This window comes from Phaethon aethereus (assembly GCF_964289735.1).
Source record: "Phaethon aethereus genome assembly, chromosome: 4".
Lineage (NCBI taxonomy): Eukaryota > Metazoa > Chordata > Aves > Phaethontiformes > Phaethontidae > Phaethon > Phaethon aethereus.
In genome coordinates, this window is record NC_138578.1 from 60,064,782 (window position 1) to 60,087,136 (window position 22,355).

The 22,355-nt window shown below is 41.1% G+C and overlaps 1 protein-coding gene across 1 annotated transcript in view; it reads right to left on the reverse strand.

The window, feature by feature from the left end:
• The window catches only part of NWD2 (NACHT and WD repeat domain containing 2), a gene marked incomplete at both ends in the record, with an annotated part of 58,179 nt that extends 36,092 nt beyond the window's left edge, over window positions 1-22,087 (reverse strand). The window contains one exon of the mRNA XM_081998969.1: window positions 21,937-22,087. Within this exon, the coding sequence (XP_081855095.1) occupies window positions 21,937-22,087 (151 nt within the window). The remainder of the gene's footprint in view (window positions 1-21,936) is intronic.
• Window positions 22,088-22,355: the final 268 nt, after the last annotated feature.

Sequence of the window (22,355 nt, forward strand, 5' to 3'; positions counted from 1 at the left end):
TCAGCTTTTATATACCAAATTTGAACATTGCAAATAAGACAGACCCTGCTCTGGGTTACATTCTGAGGCACATAGCCTCACTCTCTCCCTCTCCTCACTTTTCTCTCAGGAAGTTGTTACCCTTCTCTCCCTAGCACGGACGTGGCTGCACGAGGAGTGCTGTGCCCAGGTCTGGGCACCCCAAATCAGGAGAAGGATGGGGAGGAAACTGGAGAGGCTACTGCGATAGTCAGGGGCCAAAAGCACATGGCCTATAAGGGGAGACTGATGGATTTGGGCTTGTTTAGTCTAACAAAGACTGTAAGGCGGACCTAACTGCAGCCTAGAACTTCTTCTAAGGCAGGCACAAAGATGATGGAACCAAGCTCTTTGTGTCAGTGTCAGATGGTACAACAAAGGCAACGACAACATATTACAGCTTGGGAAATTCAGGTTGGACATTAAGAGAAGCTCCTCTGTTCATGGAGCTCCTCAAGACTCGACATGTTCATGGTTGACCAAGTTACTGTTGGCAGCACTTCAAGAGGAAGGTTAGCCCAGATGACCTCCTGAGTCCTCCTTGCAACCAGCAGTGATCCTGTCTCTCAGAAGAACCTAGAGGTCTGGTTTAGTCATCCAGGCACCTCATACAGTGCCTGGGGAGACATTTGCTACTGTGTGGGCCAGTAGGAGCAAAACTGTGGAGTAAAATAGCTGGTGCCAAGGACCCAATGTCCATGCCATATGTATTTCAGGGGATTTCCCTCTGGATTGGGCTTAACTCACACAAACACCTGGGTGCATTACACGAGATCCTGGAGTTATTGTCCTGTTTTTCATCCTAAAGGAATCCAGTTCAGGCACATCAAGACCTCTCTATAATGTGAGTTGAAGTGTATCAGATGGTGATGATCAAGAGATTCACCTCCGAAATGTACTCCAGATCTGGATGAATACAGACACATCCTACAAATATTTAGGAATGGAGTGCAAAAACCAGTGCTCCCAGCCCAGAGCTACCTGAGAGTTACAGAGGGATGGATGAGTTGCTCCCTCCTTAGGATCCAGAGTCATTAATTTTCTCTCATACTTTAATGCCCAAGTCAACCTTTTCTTACATAATGTAGTACACAGCTAACAAGGCTAATTAGCCTGAGGGTTGCACTGTGCCGACGCAGCAGTGTTATTTTGCCTCCAAAGCAACTTTTCTCAGTGCTTGGAGTCACTGTACTGCACAGTGTTGCTGTACCTTGCGATAAAAGCTACTTGCATACTTTGCTTCATTAGAGGCCCTTAGATCAGTCTTTAATACAAGACTCTATATTCTATATTCTTTGCCTTAACTGTCCTGGTTTCAGCCAGGATAGAGTTAATTTTCTTCAGAGAAGCTAGTGTGAGGCTATGTTTTGGATTTGGGATGAGAAAGTGTTGATAACGTGCTGCTGTTTTGAGTTGTTGCTGAGCAGTCAAGGACAGTCCAGTTTCTTGTGCTGGCCTGCCAGCGAGCAGGCTGGGGGTGCACGGGGAGCTGGGAGGGGACACAGCCAGGACAGCTGACCCAGGCTGGCCAAAGAGATATTCCATACCACGTTACATCATGCTCGGTATATAAAGCTAGGACGAAGAAGAAGGAAGGGATGGAGGGACGTTGAGAGTTATGGTGTTTGTCTTCCCAAGAAACCGTTACGCGTGATGCAGCCCTGCTTCCCTGGAAATGTCTGAGCACCTGCCTGCCCATGGGCAGTGGTGAATGAATGCCTTGTTTTGCTTTGCTTGTGTGTGCGGCTTTTGCTTTACCTATCAAACTGTCTTTATCTCAACGCGTGAGTTTCCTCACTTTTACTCTTCCAATTCTCTCCCCCCTCCCACCATGGGGGAGTGAATGAGCAGCTGCGTGGGGCTTAGTTGCTGGCTGGGGCTAAACCGCGACACTTAACCCAGGTTAACTTCAGCATGCAAGTCTACCAAAGCACAGAGGATCACATCTTTGTAACTGAGAAGAATAAACTCTGTTGAAAACGAACTTACTACTCAGTTACTGAGCTAAAACAAAACAATCCTTGCCTCTCTAAACTTAAATTAATCATGACTACATCTTTGTTATTAAGGAAGCAACAATTCACAGGTACTGTTTTCAGTTACTTAAATGATCAATATGACAGCAGACAGAACAGTCTTACTAGGGAACTAAAATAGGCTAAGTTGCGGGAGGAAAAAAAATTAAATTACTGGAAAAGGGTAGAAATTAAGAGTAAATATGATTAAATGATAAATGGGAAATATATTGTCTGAGGCACACAACTGATAAGATCATATTCTGCTGCTTTCCATTTATGCCCATAAGACTTACCCTGCAGAACCTCACTGGCTCTTGTTTAGAACATGGTCTGTTCCCTGCAGCATAACTTGTAGAATCTTGTTCAGAAAATGAAACAACACGCTGCAAGAGTAGTGCTACATTTCTAATACCTTATAAAAGAAATTGAAAGAGATAAAACATTCCTTCAACTAGAACTGTGTTCTGGATGAGGTACTTGGCATATCCATCCTGTGTGTTTATTTCTACCTCTAAATCTAATGGATTGTGCTTAATCTAATTGGAATTTGTGTCTGGTGCTTATTTTAATGAATTTTAAGAATTCCTGTATTTGTACTAAGTTGTGAAACTTTAAGGAAACAGAAATGCATATAGTTAAGATGAACTATAGCAATTAGTATGGATGGCAGATAAGCTGGTTTAATTAAATAAAATCTAACCTGATTTACAGTGACAGCAAATCTGTGAAGCTGGCAGTTCCTAACAACAAAAATGTCACACAGGCAAATTCCACCTTCCAGGCTGCTGCTGCAGATGAACGGATTAACTAAGCGACATTCTTCTAGCAGCCAAAGTGAGACAGTGGCTGTGAGATGGGCTTTATACAACTCCCGATGTTAACCCTGATACTCTGAAATCCAAATGATAGTCCACAATAAACTGTGGGAATGAAACTACCCCTGCAAAAACGTTAAGACAAGACTTAAAAAGCCCCAACCCTAAACTCATCTCCAATATTTAAATCAAACCAAAAATCAACCCTGTCTTGAGTGAGATAGTGACTTGGTGAATGCACATCTTCACTACAAGTGCTAACTCTTGCAGGTGGCTGCCTCCTAAGCCAGTCCGTAACCATGCTGTCCTGCCCACCTATACTTTGAACTGACTGAGAACACCACTGCAGCCCTCCCTCTCTCTGTGTAGTCCCAGTGTAATGCTGAGGACTGAAGAGAATTAGCCACATATGCATTTGTGGCCTCTCTGCCAAATAATAGGCAATCACTGTTTAAACATGACTGTTTATGTGAGGTGTGATTTCTGAAGGCTTGTAGCTCAGTCAAATCACTGCCAGTTTTCATTGGAGTACTCCAAGGTGCTGTTTCTCAGCGTGAACTATTTCCATGCCAAAGTCTGACCTTCAAACACAAGCTGTTATGCTATTAAAGTCACTTATTTTATTTTTAATAGGGAAAGTACATTTTACATTCTTGTGTTAGTAAACAGATGATGTGTTTTACAAACAGTTGCCAAACATGGCATAAAGATAAGGGATAAAATAAGTCATGGAAAATAGGCTAGTTAAAGAAAATTTCAAAACATATACGCAAGTGAACAGGAAGAATTAACATGGAACCTTGATGCAAATTGCCCATTTTCAAGCACCAGTTATTCTGTCCTAAGACCAGTCAGTTTCTCTTCTTGCTGGTGGTCGAGTTGGTCGGAGTTCAGCCACAGTGACGGGAATGGCTGTTTGATGTACGTGGGCTGCAGTCACATGACAACTCTTATTCAACCAAGGCTCAACACAGCTGAATAAGGTTGCTCATCCCCATCCTGCTATTGTGTGTTGCACAGGGGGTGCCAATGGGGGGACAGTGAGCCCCACTCAACCACCCTCAAAGGAGCAGCACATTCAAGTTGACAGTCTGTTCACAGTAACCTGTGAGTAACCTTACCCATGCATGATGCAAGCTAAGGCCCTCAAGCAGGGGAAAGTCCTAAGCAGGGAGGGTGTTTGCAGTGCCACAGTTTGACTGACAGAGGAACACTGCATTACCCAGCTTGTGGAAGCTGGCAGGAAAATTGTTGACTGACATAACAGGTTGAGGCAGGCAGCTAAACCTGGAAGAACCAAGGCAGAAAAAGAAAAAAGCTGCCCTTGCAGCTGTTCAAGGCACCACAGAAATGAACATCATCCAGGGTCACAGAGCTGCCTGCAGGTTTCATCTCCAGCCCACCTCCTCACCCAGGAAAGAGCAGCTCCTTGTAGACACAGAAGAAACAATTTCTGCATCACTCCCCTGTTCTTAGTGTTCCTGCATTTTGCAGTGGCTCAGGAGAGAAGCTTGCTGGGGGTCTTGACCTCACCTCTTTTGCAGCCTACTTCTCTGCTAGCTTAGCCTCCTGCATGAATGCACACAGATATGTAACACATCATGTTGGAGTCTCTTGTGCAACTATGGAAGCCCTGGATGAACAGAGAACTTCTAATCTAGTCCTGAATGCACATCCACTAAGATACCCAGCTATTTGCTTCCTCTTTAAGTATTCTAAATGCTCAGATTTGATGGATGGGTAGGACAGATTCTTGCCATAGGATTTTTTTAAATGCATTGCAATAGTAACAAATGTGGCTATTTTATAACCATTGTCTATTAACTGCAGTGAGAATTTCTACACTTGCATTATCTAAGGATATGATGCAAATAAGGTTAAAAAATACTTAGCAGCAACACCAAGTAAGGAAGTGGCTGTCAATCCTCTTAATGCTAGTATGGTCTTGTCACATATGACTATTCAACTGAATTATCCCTTTTAAAATGCCTTTTTTACTAATAACGCACAATAGCATTGTGTATTACCCCTGCTACTAAAAACTTTGAATACCAGCAGGCAACAAATGTTCCTAAACATTATGGAAAGCTTGTCTCTGAAAATAATACCGTAATAGTAAGTCATTTGCATTTCTATAGTGCCTTTCATCCGAGAATCTCAGAGCACTTTGGAAGCAGTAAGTTTGAATCATGTAGCTGATAAGAGAGGGAAAAATTATTTGAGTTACCTAGTACCCTTGCCTTCCTAGCAAATGAACTCCAAAGATTCTGTTGTCATTTCCTTCCCTTGGGAAGGAAAATGTGAGCAGAGAGCATTAGAATACGCATCCAAAGCTCCCCCACACTCATTGTAGGTAGACTGGGAATGGGAACAGATTGGTCTGGGTCACTTCTTCCAGTGTCCCCTCCCCAAACAGCACTGCCAACCTTCAGGTCTCTACTGGGTCTCTAAGAAGGCAAGTGAGAAACCGGACAGGCTGAAGGCTATTCATTAATTAACTAAAACTCATAACTGACTGTAACCATCCAAATAAATTCCAACTAACGAAATCCTGCAACATGACTGCGATGTCATACACAGCTTCTTGCCATCACCTAGCCTGATGGTGGGAGCTCTCTCACAAGACGTGCAGAAAATATGCATGACTCTGCTGGACTAGGGAGGATTCAGATCACAGTCCTTCAGCTCAGAGATACGGCTCTAGCCACCAGAATATTGCATAACATTGATGGCATCTCCCTCTCCTCAACCTTCTCAGTTTTTAAAAAAAACATAAATACAACAACAGTGGGCTAAGCATTTGAGCCCAAAGGAATGGCTGCTTGGTGTGAAAGTCAGAAGAAATAATGGAAAATAACATCAAAAAAGTAAGTAATCCTGAAATGTCTCTCTCAATTGTGAAGAAATGACAGGATGTGACTACAAATTTGTGGTCTACACCAGAACATTTAAACAAACACATGTTCAAAACGGAAGACCTAGCTATCTGAGGCAGGAATCAAAATGTAGGGCATAATTATAAGCCTAAAACTTCTAGTTGCAGCAATTAGCTCTTCTTTTTTAGGCCCAAATCAAACATATCCAATTTAAAATGAGGTCTAGTTTTAAAACCTATTTCTCTGAAATGTTCCCTACCATCAGTTCTGTAAGATGACAAATTTAAAACAACAGCTATAGAATATGTGTTTATTATTTTTTAGTTATAATGCTTAATACTTGGCCACATTTAAGAGTGACATCTTACTTATAAAATACCCTGCATCTTGACTGTTAATATGATTAACCAGTGCCACCTATTGGCTTAACAATAACACCCAGCTGTCAATTTATATCCATAAAAAAATGAGACAACTAGTAAAATCAAAGGGGTCAAGATTCATGTCAAAACACAGAATTTAGGGGACATATCAGTATGGAACTGACATGACAAAGGGGAAAAGTGGTTCTTATATCCAAATATCAAGATTCAAATTTTCATTATTCACACATGATTGTGTTACAAATTTAAAACAAATGTTTGTTTCTGAGAGTTCTGAGTTCTATTATGCATACAGTATGCTTACATGAAACAAATTTGGAGCCTGATCCAAAGGTTGGTGAAGTTAATGGAAAGATGTGTTAATCTCAGTGGATTTTAAATGAAGTTCTACATTTGTTGCACATACTGAAAGCCAGTACCTTTTGATGCCTTACTGGACTTCCACAGAATTTGGATGAAATCCTTCAAGCCATAAATAAATTAATAAATAAACAAACATGACTTACTCCTTAAATCTAGTGGGTATGGTATGAGTGAGGACTGAAGCAGAATTTTATCTCATAATGTATCCTAGTAACTAACCTCACATTACCCCCTGGGAACACAGCACCCTTACATGTAGATGTCAAAGAAAAAAGAAGAGTTAGGTTGACCCGGAATCCATTCCCAGCCTTGCAAATGGTCCCTAGATTGCAGCTCGGGTGCCTAGCGTCCTTGCACCCCTTGACTATGATTTGTGGCAAACACCAATGCATCTGCATGCAAATGCCAATGCATGGTGGGAGCTTTAGCAGCATCACGGGTTGAAGGCAGAATCTTTACAGGAGGAGAATTTTGCATTCTGCAAACTCCACAAATGGAAGAACTGAACAAAATCTAATTCTTTAATTTAATAAAGCAAACTAGGAAAAGCTCTCAAAAACATGACAATTTACAATTATCATCATAGAATTAAATGATGGGACAGGAGAAACTGAAGACATAGCACATTTAGAGATGTCAAAATTAAGTCTGAAAAATATCTCTGCAGAACACCAAAGCTTATTACAACTAAGCACTGGAACACAGCAAAGTCTGCAAGGACAAGATTTTGCAACTATAATCAGAATTAATGTGAAAGAAAAAATTATTGTGAAATCTGAAAGAGGGCTTCTGAGTGAGCTGTGCAAAAATACATAACAGAAGACATAAAAAAGGCCAGTGCAGTAACAAGGACACGTGCAAAAATCCTACTAATTAATCTAGAGGTGTCAACTCACACTTCAAAAGTTATGGAATTACCTCGAAAGCAGAAAAAAAAGCTGTACAACACTGGAAAATATTTTTAACAATTAAGTTGTGTGCACTGCAGTAGCTTTACTTTTTTTTCCTGACATGACTAGACCAAAGAGAAAACAATCAGGGTATGTTACTAAAGCACTTGAGATAATGAGGCAGTGGCAATCAATAAAGCAGTGGGATGTCACAGACTTTTTGTCTCCTAACTGAACTGCAGATTCGAGTGCTGGAAGCAACCAAAGTAGTATGTTGTAGGCTTTGAGAAAGCATAAAGCAGACATGAGCCATAAAAAAACAGAAGAAAGCAAGGCTCGTAAAAGCACACATGTATTTCACAGTACAGGCCAGCGCGGGCCCATTAAATATACCTCATTGTGAAGAAATTCCACTAAACACTCCTATGTGACTTCACATCTGGCAGCGCTGCAAAGCTATGGAAGAGCTTTGCAAGCACTGTTGGCTCTCTGGTAAAGTTGCCCTTCCCTTCTCAAAATTTTCTATTTAACTTCACAAGTCACAAAGTTCTAATCCAGGTCCTATCCTTCCTTAAGTTTGGTGGAACATGGCCACGGTTTGGGTCACTACAAAACTGCTGAAGTCAGCCAGGCCAGCTGGAAATGCATGACTGATAAATGTAGCCTACTGTATGGGCTTCGAGTGAAAGATGTGACGACTTTTACACCAAAAGATGAAAAAGTCTTGAACCTTACACTTGTGGGTGTGCAGAGACACCCACAGAAGAAGTGAGAGGTGCTGCTTGCTGTCAGTGCAGTAAGTCTGCATCAATAAAGTAGTTCTCTTTGCAACAGACTTTTTTTTTTCTTGATGCTAAATGGAGAGGACTATTAAATAACATCACTGCACAGTCAGAATAGTTCTTGGCTGCTGTAGAAACAGTTATCAAAGATGAAGAAACTAAATGACAATGCCAGCAAAGGAGAGCAGCTGCAAGGGGGCATTAAGCCCAGAACAATGGGACTACGTGAGGGAGGGATGCCAGAAACTCAGCCATGCGTTGCCTAAATAAAAGAAACTCAGCTGATTTCTTACAGGATTATTTCACATACTGACAGACAACTTCTACCTAGCTATAACCACCTACTTAAAGGCATTGCGGTACAACAGTTTTTAAAACTGAGACTTCCAGGTGGGATCTGTGCTAAAAGTCATTGAACATGACCAAGTAATTCACAAAACTGGCTCATTTTCATGGATTATGTAATGTCTGAGAAGAAAAAAGTGATTGACATGTAAAGGAAGAGTGATTTATGTTACCTCCATTCTCCCTTACCCTTTCCAACTGCAATGATTCATCTAAGCATTATTTTTAGTGAAGATTATATAATGCAGTTGGAAAGGCCATTTTTAATAAATTCTAGAATGTATCTGGTTTTATGAGTCAAATATTTTTCTGATGCTTTGATTTTACTACATATTGTTTCCTTGTTCCAGATTTTGTTAATTTCTTCTGCTTGCTAACCACATTTGGTTGATTATATATATATCTTAAGGTAATAGTAAATTTGCAGTTTAACAATCTTGAGGAGTTAGTAACTGAAAAAGGACAATACATGTTCTAGTCACTTCGTCCATTTGAGAAGCAGATATAGTTGAAACAACTAAGTTCAATTTCTCACAAATATCTTTCACAAGTGTGATACACAAAATAATACTTGAAGAATGTCCAGAACTGGCATACCAATTTAATCAATTGGTGACTGAACTACAGACCAAATTAGTACTTTCAAATGACTTTACTCATCTTCCCCAACTCTTTGCTCTTATTTTCACAATCATGATACCCAATGAGTTACAATGACCTTTAAAGGAAGATCTTCTATGATGCCATACTCTCAACAGCAGTGTAGAAGATGGCTGAAAGGATGGAGTTGATTTCATTTCCATTTCTTGCACTGCTAATCTTTCTCAGTGCCTGTGAAGGTCTTTGTCCCTTGGCCACAGAATAAAAACACGTGCAAGCCATCTTTTACCTTCCACACCTACATAAGGTTAAATACAACTGGATCCACAACTGAGGATCTCATTTCTTTTATTTGAAACTATTTTAAATTTACATAATGACTATGAGGAGCTAACTGTGGTATTAACACTGGAACAATACACCAGCAATGGAATTGCTCAGTAGAATTACATAGTAGTATACATGGTTGAATATAGAAAGTATAAAATAAAATATTCAGAATTAAAACAGGTGGAGTGTAAGAAGATAATTTGCATTTTTGTCTCTGTTTTCTAAAGAAAGGAGGAATAAATGATGATCTGTATCCTCTACATGTCTTTTGATTTCTTTTGAAAAATATTTTTAACTCATTGACTGATATTAAACAAATCTGACCAGATTATGTTAATCTGAAATGTAATGAATATCCTACATGAGAATAAATCACCAGGTAAATAAGAGAAATCCTGTAAATGAGTCTCCTCCTTCCATTCATAAATAAACCACCAAAGGAAAAGCTGTAACATGAGCTATTAGACACTTCATAAATGCCTCATTTGCAGGAAAACTTCACCTGAAACAAGCAGGACACTGCAGGACATGGTAAAATAATCTTTATGGGAGTTCATTGCTGTATATTACCTGTCTTTTGCATGGATGGATAGATCGGCTTCCTGACATGGAAAAAGGATGAAGAGGCTGAAACTGGATTTGAGAAATTCATGAATAATGACATACACTAGTGAAAATTACTGAAACTCATTCTAAACAAGAAAATATTCAGGGAATTTTTTACCTTTGGTCATTTTTCTTGACTAACGAGCTTATTTTATGTCTGTGTATATTGCTGTAAGCACTACTGGTAGTGCAGAAGTCTGCTGTACAGTCTGTTTTCCTTACATTTTCTTAACTGGTTTGGAGACAGCTCATGAAGAGCTAGACAATCTTCCGTCAGGAATGGCACAAGGTATGTTTGATCCTGCTTCAGGCAGGAGGACAGATCTGGAGGTCTCAAGAGGTCCCTTCCAGCCTCCCAGTCTGTGATTTGCACAACAATACTGACTAATGAAATAACTGCCTAAGGTCCCTTGGACCTCTGTTATAGCCACATACACTTGGTTTAAATGGCATGTCATTTAACTCAATGGCACTTATTTTGCTCACCACAGATTGCTTAATTCTTATAATCCCATGGTGTAAATAACTTGCATTTCAAAGTAAATCATCATATAAACTTTGCTAGTGTCTTGATATACCAAATCGGGGATCACATAAACAGGAATGCTTCAATAACTTGCTTCAAGAGGACTGCATAATTCTTCATCACATTTAAACGTAATCCAATAAACACATATGTAAATCAAGACCATTATCAAACAATAATATAATTTTATGATTTTCCTAGTATTTTCCAGTAACTACTCCTAAAAAGAGGATTAACACTTACTGCTCACTGCTCTCAGTATCTGAACTATCAGAAATATTATACGGTGAAAAATGAAGGAGAAAAACAGGCATTTTCTTCACACCAAATAACTTTGTCTTGCCAGAACAGTACAGACTATGAATCTAACCACCAGGACTATTATCAAGCAACAAAATACTTTCCCTCTGATCTCCTTTTGTAGAATTTGTAGGTACGAAAAAATAAAGTCCTTCATTTTAAGAAAATCACTTATAAAGCAGTTATACATCATTTACGTTATGTTTGATTATGACAGTGAAGCGAGTCCTGTAGATACGTCATGCTGGCATAAGTAGGTGTGGAAAATTCTTGGTAATAAAATAACCCTTAGATTAGAATCCTGCATGACACACTGGGCTCCTTTAGATTAAGACTCCATACCTTAGGCTGCTTAGATTATTCAACATGGTCATTTCCTTATCTGTTTCTTAGTATGGCTCCATTTTAATAACCCTGTGGAAATAAGTACATTCAGATAACTAGGTCTTCACAGTTAACCTTTCTTTTTATATACAGATAGAAAAAAAATGGATCATTACAATGATGGTTTTGGATAAGGATACTCTTTTAGGGAGCTCTGCTTTTAGGTACCCCTAACACAGATATTTCCACTTTCGGTTTTTGAGATCTCTTCATTGGTTGAATACACACGGTCTTGTTCATACAAAAATCCCACTGAAATTGGCAGCAATAATCTATCACAGGACTTGGAAAGGCTGTTGCAAGTGCCAAGATTATTGACTAGAAAAGCAACCAGACAAGTTTATGGAAGCAAAGGAGCTCACAGATTATTGAACACAAAGATACAATCGTTATTATTTTGTCCCTGTTGTGATCTCTTGTTCTTTCATCATGCACCTGAAACTGCCAGGGTCAGGGGAAGAGTATTGGGCTCCTTTGGTCTAACTCACTTCAATCCAATCTTACTGCATTTGCTTCTTGTTTATCTTACATATAATAGATGATGTATGTAACTCTACAAGTACTTATAACTCCTCTCATCTAAAAGTATTAGACCACATGGTTATTCGATAGTTCTCAATCATTTAAAAGCAATCCTAATCTAGTAAAATCCAGTCAGTGAGATCGCTTGGGCTTCTGTTACATATACTTTAAAGTGCCGGTCATTTCTTCCTGCATTGCATGGTCCGGCATCAACCTTGTACAACACAAATAAACAATACTAACTAACAGATAATATACATTGAAACTGCTATGCTAAAAGGGGTTTTTTGAGGGTTTCCAATATTTTTAACTTTGAACTTCTATGTGCTTCTGAATGTCTATTTTGTACTTTTATGAAGTGCTATAGCTTGTTAGAAATGCAAATGCTCTTTAGTAATACGAACACATTAAAGCGTCTAGGCTTCAGAAATGCCCACCAATAGCAAACACTACAGCTGGGGAGCTCTCTGAAACTAAAGCTGTCCAGATAGGGTTCTTAGCCATTAATTCTCACTTCATCTTAATGTTTGTAAAATGTTACTAATTAGAGACTCTAAATAATAATTTTACAAATAATATTGCTATGTATCATACATACACTATAATAACTACATGACTCAATATCTAATTCAGGTAACAGAGACTGGAGGACAAAGCTGGAGATTAATAAAGCATAGGTGAGACTGCGAAGATACTCAGTTGCTAGTAGGGTGAAATGGACTCTATTAATAAACATTTTTGAGTGTTTAATCATACCACAAAGGCATGTTACTATACTAAAGACTGCAGCTGTGCCACCCCAAGCAAACACTAGGAGCCGGTCGTACAAGAGTATTTGTCAGGCTCTGACAATTTGAGCTATTTGATCAATCCCAAAGACTTACGATTTAGCAACAGCATGACTCTGGATTAAGTCCAGTGTGGAAGTCCTGCCATTTGCTAGTCTTTCCAGTTTCTGGCACCAAGTGTATTTTGAACAGCCTGATAAATCCAGTCTGTAAAAGTGACTTCTTTTCTCTAGATCCAGATTTTGTACAAGAATGACTGTAGCTGGTCAGGCATAAGGTCTGTCCAGCACAGCATCTTGTAACAATGGGCAATAGCAGATGGAGTTTAAGGTCAGGTCAAAGATAGAGGCAGGCATGTAATTGTGGTGGTGATGGGATGGCTTAGAAGAGTTGCATGTGGTACATCTCCTCCTTGCCCAACACTGCAGCATGCACTGAGACTCAGGGCTCCCTCCTCTTCATCTTTCTACATTCCTTGTTTTCAGCTACCTGTGATTTAGCCCTTTTGACTAAAGATTTTGTTAAGTAAAAGCCTCTCTCTGAATACAAAACCTAGATTAATAAGAGTAGCATCAGGCCAGTGGAGTTATTTTAGAGTTGCACTGGCACAACCATGATTAAATTGGGTTCTCTAATTCTATCTATTATTATCCTTCTTTAATTAAAATTCCAGTAAGGGGATAAAGCAGTTGTCTTGAACAGCACTGCTATATAAAAAACTGCCAGATTTCTCTGTATTCCATACACACGACTGTCTATGACTACATTATACTTATATCTACCACCTTCAATATATTAAAAACCTTAAATTAGTAGCTAAATACTACTAATGTATTATTACTGCAGCCTGATAGGATATCTTATCACAAAATAGTTTTTCAAAGAAATTCAAAGAAATTTCAGTTGTTTCAGATGAAAAAAATTGCCGCTCAGGCACTGCCCTCATATCTTGAATTAAAAGTTCAGTCACCACTTCATCAAAAGTGTTATTTCCATAATAAATATTTTAAAAGCCTCCAAACAAAACTTAAAGTCTGATGTAGGATTTTGTCTTGTGTATTTACACGTCTGTGGACACATGCATATGCCCATAGTCATGTATGTAAGTGAAGTTTCTTAAAAGCAGTTATTTCACTGCATAAGTTTAGAGGTAGGATGCTAAGCACTGTACCCTTTGTACTACGCTGTTCCTACGCGATTACACAAATCCCACCACAGAACACACATGGTCTCCCTGAAACACAGCCTCGGAAATCCTTGTTAGTTTGCTGCACAGCAGACTGTTGCTCAGCTGAGAGGTCATCCCACTGCCCTTGATCAGGCAGGAAAGAAGCTCCCCTGTGTTGATGGGGGAAGGCATCGTAATGCTGCCTGTGCAGTGCTGACTTTCATCTCAAGCTAGGCCTCATACCTTGCTGAGGGAACAAATCACAATAGAGACTCAAAATAAGACCCAGGGAACTACAGGCCAGTCAGTCTCACCTCTGTGCCTGGCAAGATCATGGAGCAGATGCTCCTGGAAACTAAGGCACATGGAAAATGAGGATGTGACTGGTGACAGCCAACATGGCTTCGCTAAGTGCGAATCGTGTCTGACAAATCTGGTGGCCTTCTACACTGGGGTTACAGTGTTGGTGGATAAGGGAAGAGCGACTGACGTCACCTACCTGGACTTGTGCCAAGCATTTGACAGTGTGCTGCATGATATCCTTGTCTCTAAATTGGAGAGACACAGATTTGATGGATGGACCGCTCGGTGGAAAAAGAAGTGGCTGGACGGTTGCACTCAAAGAGTTGTGGTCAACGGCTCAGTGTCCAAGTGGAGACCAGTGACAGGTGCCATTCCGCAGGGGTCGATATTGGGACCGGTGCCGTTTAACATCTTTGTTGGTGACACGGACAGTGGGATCAAGTACAGTCTGAGCAAGCTTGCAGACGACACCATGCTGTGTGGTGGGGCCGACATGCTGGAGGGAGGGGATGCCATCCAGAGGGACCTTGAAGGGTGGGCCCATGTGAGTCTCATGAGGTTGAACAAGGCCAAGTGCAGGGTCCTGCACCTGGGTCAGGGCAAGCCCCAGTATCAATCCAGGCTGGGGGAATGAAGGGATCGAGAGCAGCCCTGCTGAGAAGGACTTGGGGGTGCTGGGGGATGAAAAGCTGGGCATGAGCCAGCAATGTGCGCTTGCAGCCCAGAATGCCAACTGTATCCCAGGCTGCACCAAAAGCAGCGTGACCAGCAGGTCGAGGGAGGTGATTCTCCCCCTCTACTCTGTTCTTGTGAGACCCTGCCTGCAGTACTGCGTCCAGCTCTGGAGCCCTCAGCACAGGAAAGACATGGACCTGTTGGAGCAAGACCAGAGAAGGCCACAAAAATTATCAGATGGAGCATCTCTCCTATGAAGAAAGGCTGAGAGAGTTAGGGTTGTTCACCCTGGAGGAGAAAAGGCTCCAGCAAAACCTTACAGCAGCCTTCCAGTACCTGAAGGATGCCTACGAGAAACCTGGAGATGGACTTTTTACAAAGGTCTGTAGTGATACAACAAGGCGCAATGGCTTTGAACTGAAGAGGGTAAATTTAGGTTAGATATAAGGCAGAAATTCTTCACTATGAAGGTCGTGAGGCACTGGAACGGGTTGCCCAGAGAGGTGGTAGATGTCCCATCCCTGGAAGTGTTCAAGGTCAGGTTGGATGGGGCTTTGAGCAGCCTGGTCTAGTGGATGGTGTCCCTGCCCATGGCAGGGGGGTTGGAACTACAAGGTCTCTTCCAATCCAAACTATTCTATGATTCTGTGGTATGATTCTATGACTCAATTCAATACTGCCGCTGTCCATCATCTAACATACTATTTGAGAAATTAATATTACATGGAAAATGCAGAAGTGTTTCACTGTCACTCACTGTACTTAGAAACTGTATCAAGTGCACAGGGGCCGAAAGCTCCTCTCTGTCATTGAAAGGATGGCCACTTCGCACAAGAATGAGGCATGCTCGTGTCCTATGCACATCCTGACTGCTCTGTATTTCTAGTTTAGTAAAAAGACGCATGCATATATACGTATGTATATATACATAAACTACAATGTATGGAACCAGTCTAGCATGCAAATACATCAGAAGAAATAAAGCAATATTTGCAAAGTTAGAAAGGAAGGAAATTGTAATTTCTGCTCTGTCTTAATATTATTTCTTCAACACTATGAAAAACAGTCATACAACCTAAGCTGCAGGTGCATATAACTCTGTATGTTTACAAGTTTCCTTGTGGATAAAATCTAACCTCCTCCGTAAAGCTTTTACTTTTACAGTAGCATTTAACAAAACCTAGGCTGTTCTTCAGGAATGCTCGAATTACAAGCTTGAGTGAAGCCCTTTGAACATAAATACTCAGTTCTCACAAGGGGTCCTAACAGCAAGTTTGAAAATAGTCTATAACAGTGTGGCTTGAGTTTTATATATGCATTTATATAATTTTACACTGTTTATACTATTTTATATAATTTGTGTATATGCGTGCATGTGTGTGCATACATACTATAGACACATATACAAAAATTATAGAAAAAAATTAATATTTTTTAAATTAAAAAAGAATGGTCATGTGGTTAAAAAAATTTAAGTCTGTTTTTTAATTAGATAGGGTAAATACCTAATACAAAGTTCTGGAGCTGATAATTCCACATGCTGCTTAGCTTGGAGGTGACGGGGTTTCAGGTAATTTTGTTTCTTTCTAAATATCAAGAAGAAAGAACAAAACCAACAAATTAAGTAGCCTCCTGTTTTGTTAAAAAAAAAAAACCAACAAAACACCACACATCTTGATCTTAGTCTTGTTCCCCAAATGCACATCCTACCTTTTGAGTATATGAATGCAAAATTTTGTTGAAAATTAAACAGAAGTTCGCAGTGCTTCCACTTGCATATTTGGTACTTTTAGAGCAAATCCTTAGCGCAAGCTGCATAAGCAAAGAACCCACAAAAGAACGGGGGGACATGAAAAGCAATTCTTTTCATACAATTTATGAACAGTTTCTCAAGTTTATCTCTGCGGAAGTGTCGTGGTTTAGCCATGATAAACTTCAAGTCAATTCAGTTTCCATTCTAGCCCCAGATGATCATATCCTCTAACAGGAACAAAGGCCTGCGGATCTGCGGAGCGAAAAATCATCTCGTACTGGTTCTGCTTGAGATCTACCAGCCCTGCCTTGCAAAAAAGTTAAAGCCTACATGAGACTTGGTCATTCAGTCTCAAGGAGAGTTAGATCTTGCTTTCTGCTCAACTATACCACCACCACAGTTGTTCTGTGGCACCAGATGAAAGAGAGGAAACTTCACATAGAGGCAGAAATACTGAAAATGGCGGGCTTCTTTCCAACCTAATGAACTGTAGGTATCTCTGAACTCTGGGCCTCCTGAAATAAGACATATTTCAAATCAAGGCCCATACCAAACCCAGGTAATTGAACCATGTTGCTCTCCCACACTTTCAGATACTCAACTTTATCTCTAAAACTATTGAGTGTCTGGTTTTTTCCCAAGTGCAGCTTGGTTTGTAGCTCTTAAACACTACAGTGATGTGCGTCACGTAAAACCATAAATAGGGACAATGTTAGGTAACCAGAACTAACACTTTGCATAAAAAAAGTCCTGGATTTATTTGTCTCCACATCTCCGCAACACCTCCCTTGCAATTTCATACACTTGAACATCTGTGTTTTCCTTTAGCTAAGGAATAAATTCCACCCAGATTATATAAAATTGTCTTTATAAAAAGATCTTCAAGCAACGTATCCAAGTAGGGACACCATATGTTATTTTGGGGCTAGCCAAAATGGACCATCATTAACTGAGCATTATTCCGGCTTATGAGTATCTTTCCACGTTACCGTGTCCTCAGTTATATTTTTCTTAAGGGAAACAACATGTCAGATAAAAATAATATAATACACCTGGAACATGCAGGTTATGCAAGGCTGTACCTTTCTCTTACCACATATGGCAACAACTTTGTAAGTAAAGCAATCATAATTCTTCATCTGTCATGAGTTATCCACCCTCATGTTCAGTTGCATAAAACTAGAAATGCACAGAACATTTTTTTTCTTACACGTGTACAGCAACATGCATAAAAATACATGTAATTCCTGCAAAGCAGCCTACAACAACAGGGTCCAAACAAAAATATTGGTAAAACCCATTTCTGCAACCATTATTTACAGGAATAATCCTTTTCTAGTCAGCAAAACTAGCTGCAGGTGAGAATTTTGCTTTATGTATCATAAGAAAATATGTAAATTTGGCATCAAACATTTGTACTTTATTAGAATCAAGTGTTTTTCAAATTAATACCATGCTCTGGATGATGCATGTCAATGGAAATAAACTAAGTTGAAAAACTGTATAGTAACTCAAGAAAACTCTAACTCATTCAATAGTGTAAGACAAGGAAATCTCACTCAGGCAATCTATGGTGAAGCTGCTGAATTTCCAGCTGTACAGGTTAGTTTTATACTGTGCTTGTACAATGGAGGCATTAAAGTGGTGTAGTATCAGCAGTATCTTCTATTAGAATAAGATCTCCATTCACATTCCTATATGTGTACACAGACTTCGTACCTAAGATCGTTATCATGTCAAGACTAGAATTAGTTAGGTTTTTTATACGTAGTTGGTTTTATAGTTTTAAGAAATGGGTACTGGAGGCACAGAAACCATGAGGAACGCAGCCTGCCTGTATTAAAAAGGGCTGTGAAAACGAGGCTTGTTCGCGATCTCATCACAATTGTTTCTGTTTGTACAACAGAAATGTTTTGAACGGCTAAAAGGTATTAACTGTCAAGACCCAGTAAAAAGCAATCCTGTGTTGGAACTCAGGAAGTATGCAGAGGTGCTGCACAGAGGAGAGCAAGCAGTATGCAGCTGCAATAACAGATGGAAAAGGGAGCATCCTTACCACGTGAACTGCTAAATGCAACCCTCTTTACACTTAGAGATAAGACTGGCTGCCACCACCTATGTCAGGACACACTCAGATGCTATATAAAGGTATTATCATCCTGTCTTCAGTGGAACCACCTGTGTGTGGGATTTGGCTTTATACGTATCCCTTGTCAGTGCATTCATTTGTCTCTGCTAAATTATAGATATGAAAGGCACCTTCACAACCAAAACTTAAAGCGCTCTAGGTAAAAAAATTATCAATGCCTTAACTAACCAATAAACAATAACGAGACTTTAAGTCAAACTAGCAAAGGGCTAACTTCCCCACTTTCAGAAAAGCCAAGAGAATTTAAAATTATCGGAGTTTTGACTGTATGTTCCAATTCACAGGATTTCATTTTCAAGACAAATTCCTAACTCCTGTTAAGGCATCAGTTTCGACCAGGGCTTGTAACATTGCCTTGTCTCGCCACACAATCCTTGAAATAGCAAACTTTACAACTCAAATAATTTTCTGTTTGAAGTAGTGACGAGAATCATCGGAGTGTACTGAACCTATATAGGGCTGATGTCACAGCTCCATGTAATGGGACAGTATGGAAGTTTATATTCAATATGAACTGTATGTTAATGGCAGGCATCTGTACAGGCACTCTTGAGTAGAAGAGAAACTGTCATTAACTGATTGCTGTTACAGTCAGATTTCTACATCTAACAGGGAAAGCACTTATTACAATCAGGTGAATATAACTTACTTTCCATATCACTTTGAAGCAATAAAAATATCTTGAGAAAACTGATAAACTAAAGCAAAATCTTTAACCTCTCTTAGCCAAAATACATATTTAAAATGTCTGATTGCTTATACCTACTGAAATGAGAAAATAGGCTTACTTATATTCAAATAATAAAGCAACTTCAATGTTTCTAAATATCCAACCATCTTCAGTGATATAATGATTGATTAATTGAATAAACAATTTGAGCAAGACAATACTGTTAACTACTGGGGAAAATACAGTTGCACTTATATACAAAATTTCCTCTAGAAAACAAGCAACTGTATAATGAAGCAAATTTGTTCCTATTACCCATGCTCACTGTTGCCACTTATTGGTCTTTTTAGGGGTTCCTGCTTAAGAAATTTTACAAATAACCATTCTCCTAGTTGCATAATAAAAACATAATATATTTCAGTCATACTCAAGTATGTTCGTAAAGAACAGACCAAACACTGATTCACCGGAGTTCTCCAATATACACTTATGAAAGTGGTATAATTCAAGAAAACTACTTTGAAGTTTGTATACTTCAAGTTGTAGATAAAATTTTCTTGTGACTGCTAGCAGGATTAATCCCTAAACTTCTCCAGCACCACAGTTCTGATAGGTACAGAGCACAGCCATGGGTATCCAGTTCTACCTCTGGGAGCTTGGGGGCTCACTGCCACTTTCAGGAATGTCCTGCATCAAGAAGCAGGGTATAAACTGCATTGATGTGCTGAAAATTAACGAAAAAGGCGTTGGTCATGCAAATAGACATTGCGCTTTGGGCTTAAATATGCTAAATGGTTTATTAAATAGGAAGCGTTTAACCTTTTTTTTCCAGAACTCTTGCACTGTGAACTCTTTTAGGTGTTTTGCCAACAGCATTTCTATTTCTAAGTACTTTACCAGATGATATCTAAACCCCATTCTAGGCTACTTTTTCTTGTTATCCATACACGCTTTTTTTACGGTCACATACAGTTGTGTGTCAGTGATATCACTGATAAATAGTCATGGTTGTTTCTCATAATTTAGAGTCCCTAAATGTTCATAATGAAAATCTGTAACCACTCGGCAATTTCTGTCCCATACTCTCATTTTTAAAAGCAGGAACAATGTTGCAGATAAAATTTTGGACATGAGAAGTGTTAATCATTGTGACCATTGTCAGTTTGCAAGGAAACTGATGTAAACAATCCTAAACTGATCAAATTATTTTCTTTCTCTTAGTGTTTTTTTTTTTAAGCTGAAAATTTCAAATAATAATGCAAGGGCAAAATTTTGCAAATGTATATATATTCAAACACCAACTTTTAGAATGAGTTTAGTGGGTTTTTTTTTTATTTTAGCAAATTTTTAGAAAAAAACCCCAAGCTATCCTAAATGCCATTCACATCAAATACGGAGGCATCAGTAGCTCCACAGTTAAGATGGCTCAGGCAGAAATCAATTTCTAATGAGTAACATATCTTCCAAAAATCCACACCAATTTTCTTTCGGAGCCAAATAAACATTTTTTTCCCCAATTACCGCTATTTATATATCTTTTCTTAGACTGCAGCAATAAACAGCAAGCATTTTCATGCCCTCATTAAAGAATGGCATCTTTTTAAACAAACAGGGATGTCGGATGTGAGAGCTGAGAGTTTCCTTTTGTCGAGAGCAACTCGGAAGACCCTGGAGGTGCGGGAATCCTTCAAGGCAGCGCTATACCCACTTTTTTGCTTGCAAGCACTATTTCTCATACTCACGTAAGTATGGTGCCAAGACAATTTTCACTTCAAGATTCAAACTGTTTTGTCATTTCAGGCATAATTTCAGATCTCTGATGTTTGCATGAAAGGTGACAGTATTGTTGAATTAGAAGTGTCGAGGGGGAAGGTGGTGGGTGGTGGTGTGACAGGGAGTTGTGGATACAGTGGGCTTATTTTTACAGACAATCAATGTCACAGGTGTAAAGGCTGAATTTATTATTTCCGTGCTTCAAGTGGGAACTTAAGTGTTACAAGTGGGAATGCCACCTCCCGAATGTATGCAAATTCCTCATATCAAAGGGTAATTTTAAAAATAGGCTTTAAGCAGCAGGATGCCTAATTAGTTCAGACACCGAGTATGCGATACGGACTTTCTTAAGCTAAAATTGCAGGTTTCAGCGCATGCTTCCTTGGAAGCAGAGTCTGACCGGCATCAAAGGATGACACTTGCTGTAGCCTCAGCCGGCGGAGACCCGCTTTCACCGTGCTACGAAATCAATCGGAAACTTATTAACCAGCCACTCCAGAGAGCTCTGCACAAGGTCCCCGCAGAAAAGCTTCCCCGTCGCCAGAAGGCAGCCCGTGTCAGTGCCCCCAGCCCCGCTGCTCCGACACCGCAAAAGCAAATCAGAAAGAGACGCCCCAAAACTTGAGGACCGGAGCGTTACCGGCGCCTCCGAAGTCCCCCTCCCAGCTCGCACACCGACACCCGGCAAAGCCAGCCGCCCCGAGCGCTGCCCCGCGCCGCACCCGCCGCCCCATGGCGCCCGTCCCGCCCCGCCGCCCCTCACGGCGCCCGCCGGCGGGGCGGGGCGGCCCGGCTGCCCGCAGCGCGCCGCCCTGGCGGCCCTCGGCACCGGCCGCGGCGGGAGGGCCGAGGAGCCGCGGGGCGCGGCGGGGCCGGGCCGCTGCGGGAGGGGGGGTTACCTTCGGGGTTGGCGCTGATGAAGACGCGGACGCTCCTGCCGCTCGGCACCAGGTGGGACGGGAGCGCCGAGAGGTTGCCGGAGAAAGCCGCCCGCCGCAGCGCCGCGTCCCGCGGGCAGGGCGGCCTGCCGCCCGCCCCGGCCGGCCACATCCCGCCGCGCTGCCGGGCGCTCCTCGCAGGCGGCCGCCGGGCCCCGGCTCAGGGCAGCCCCCGGACCGCCGCGGCGGCGGAGGCAGCGGCAGCGGCAGCGGCGCTCGCCACCGGCTCGCCGGCAGCGGCCATGCGGACCCTGCGGCCGCCCGGGGCCGCCGCCCGCCTCCTCAGCGGCGGCGCGGCTGGGGCCGGGGCCGCCGCTCGGCGGCGGCCGCCCCCTCCGCGCCGCTCCGCTCCTCAGCGGCGGCCGGGAGGGCGCGGGGAG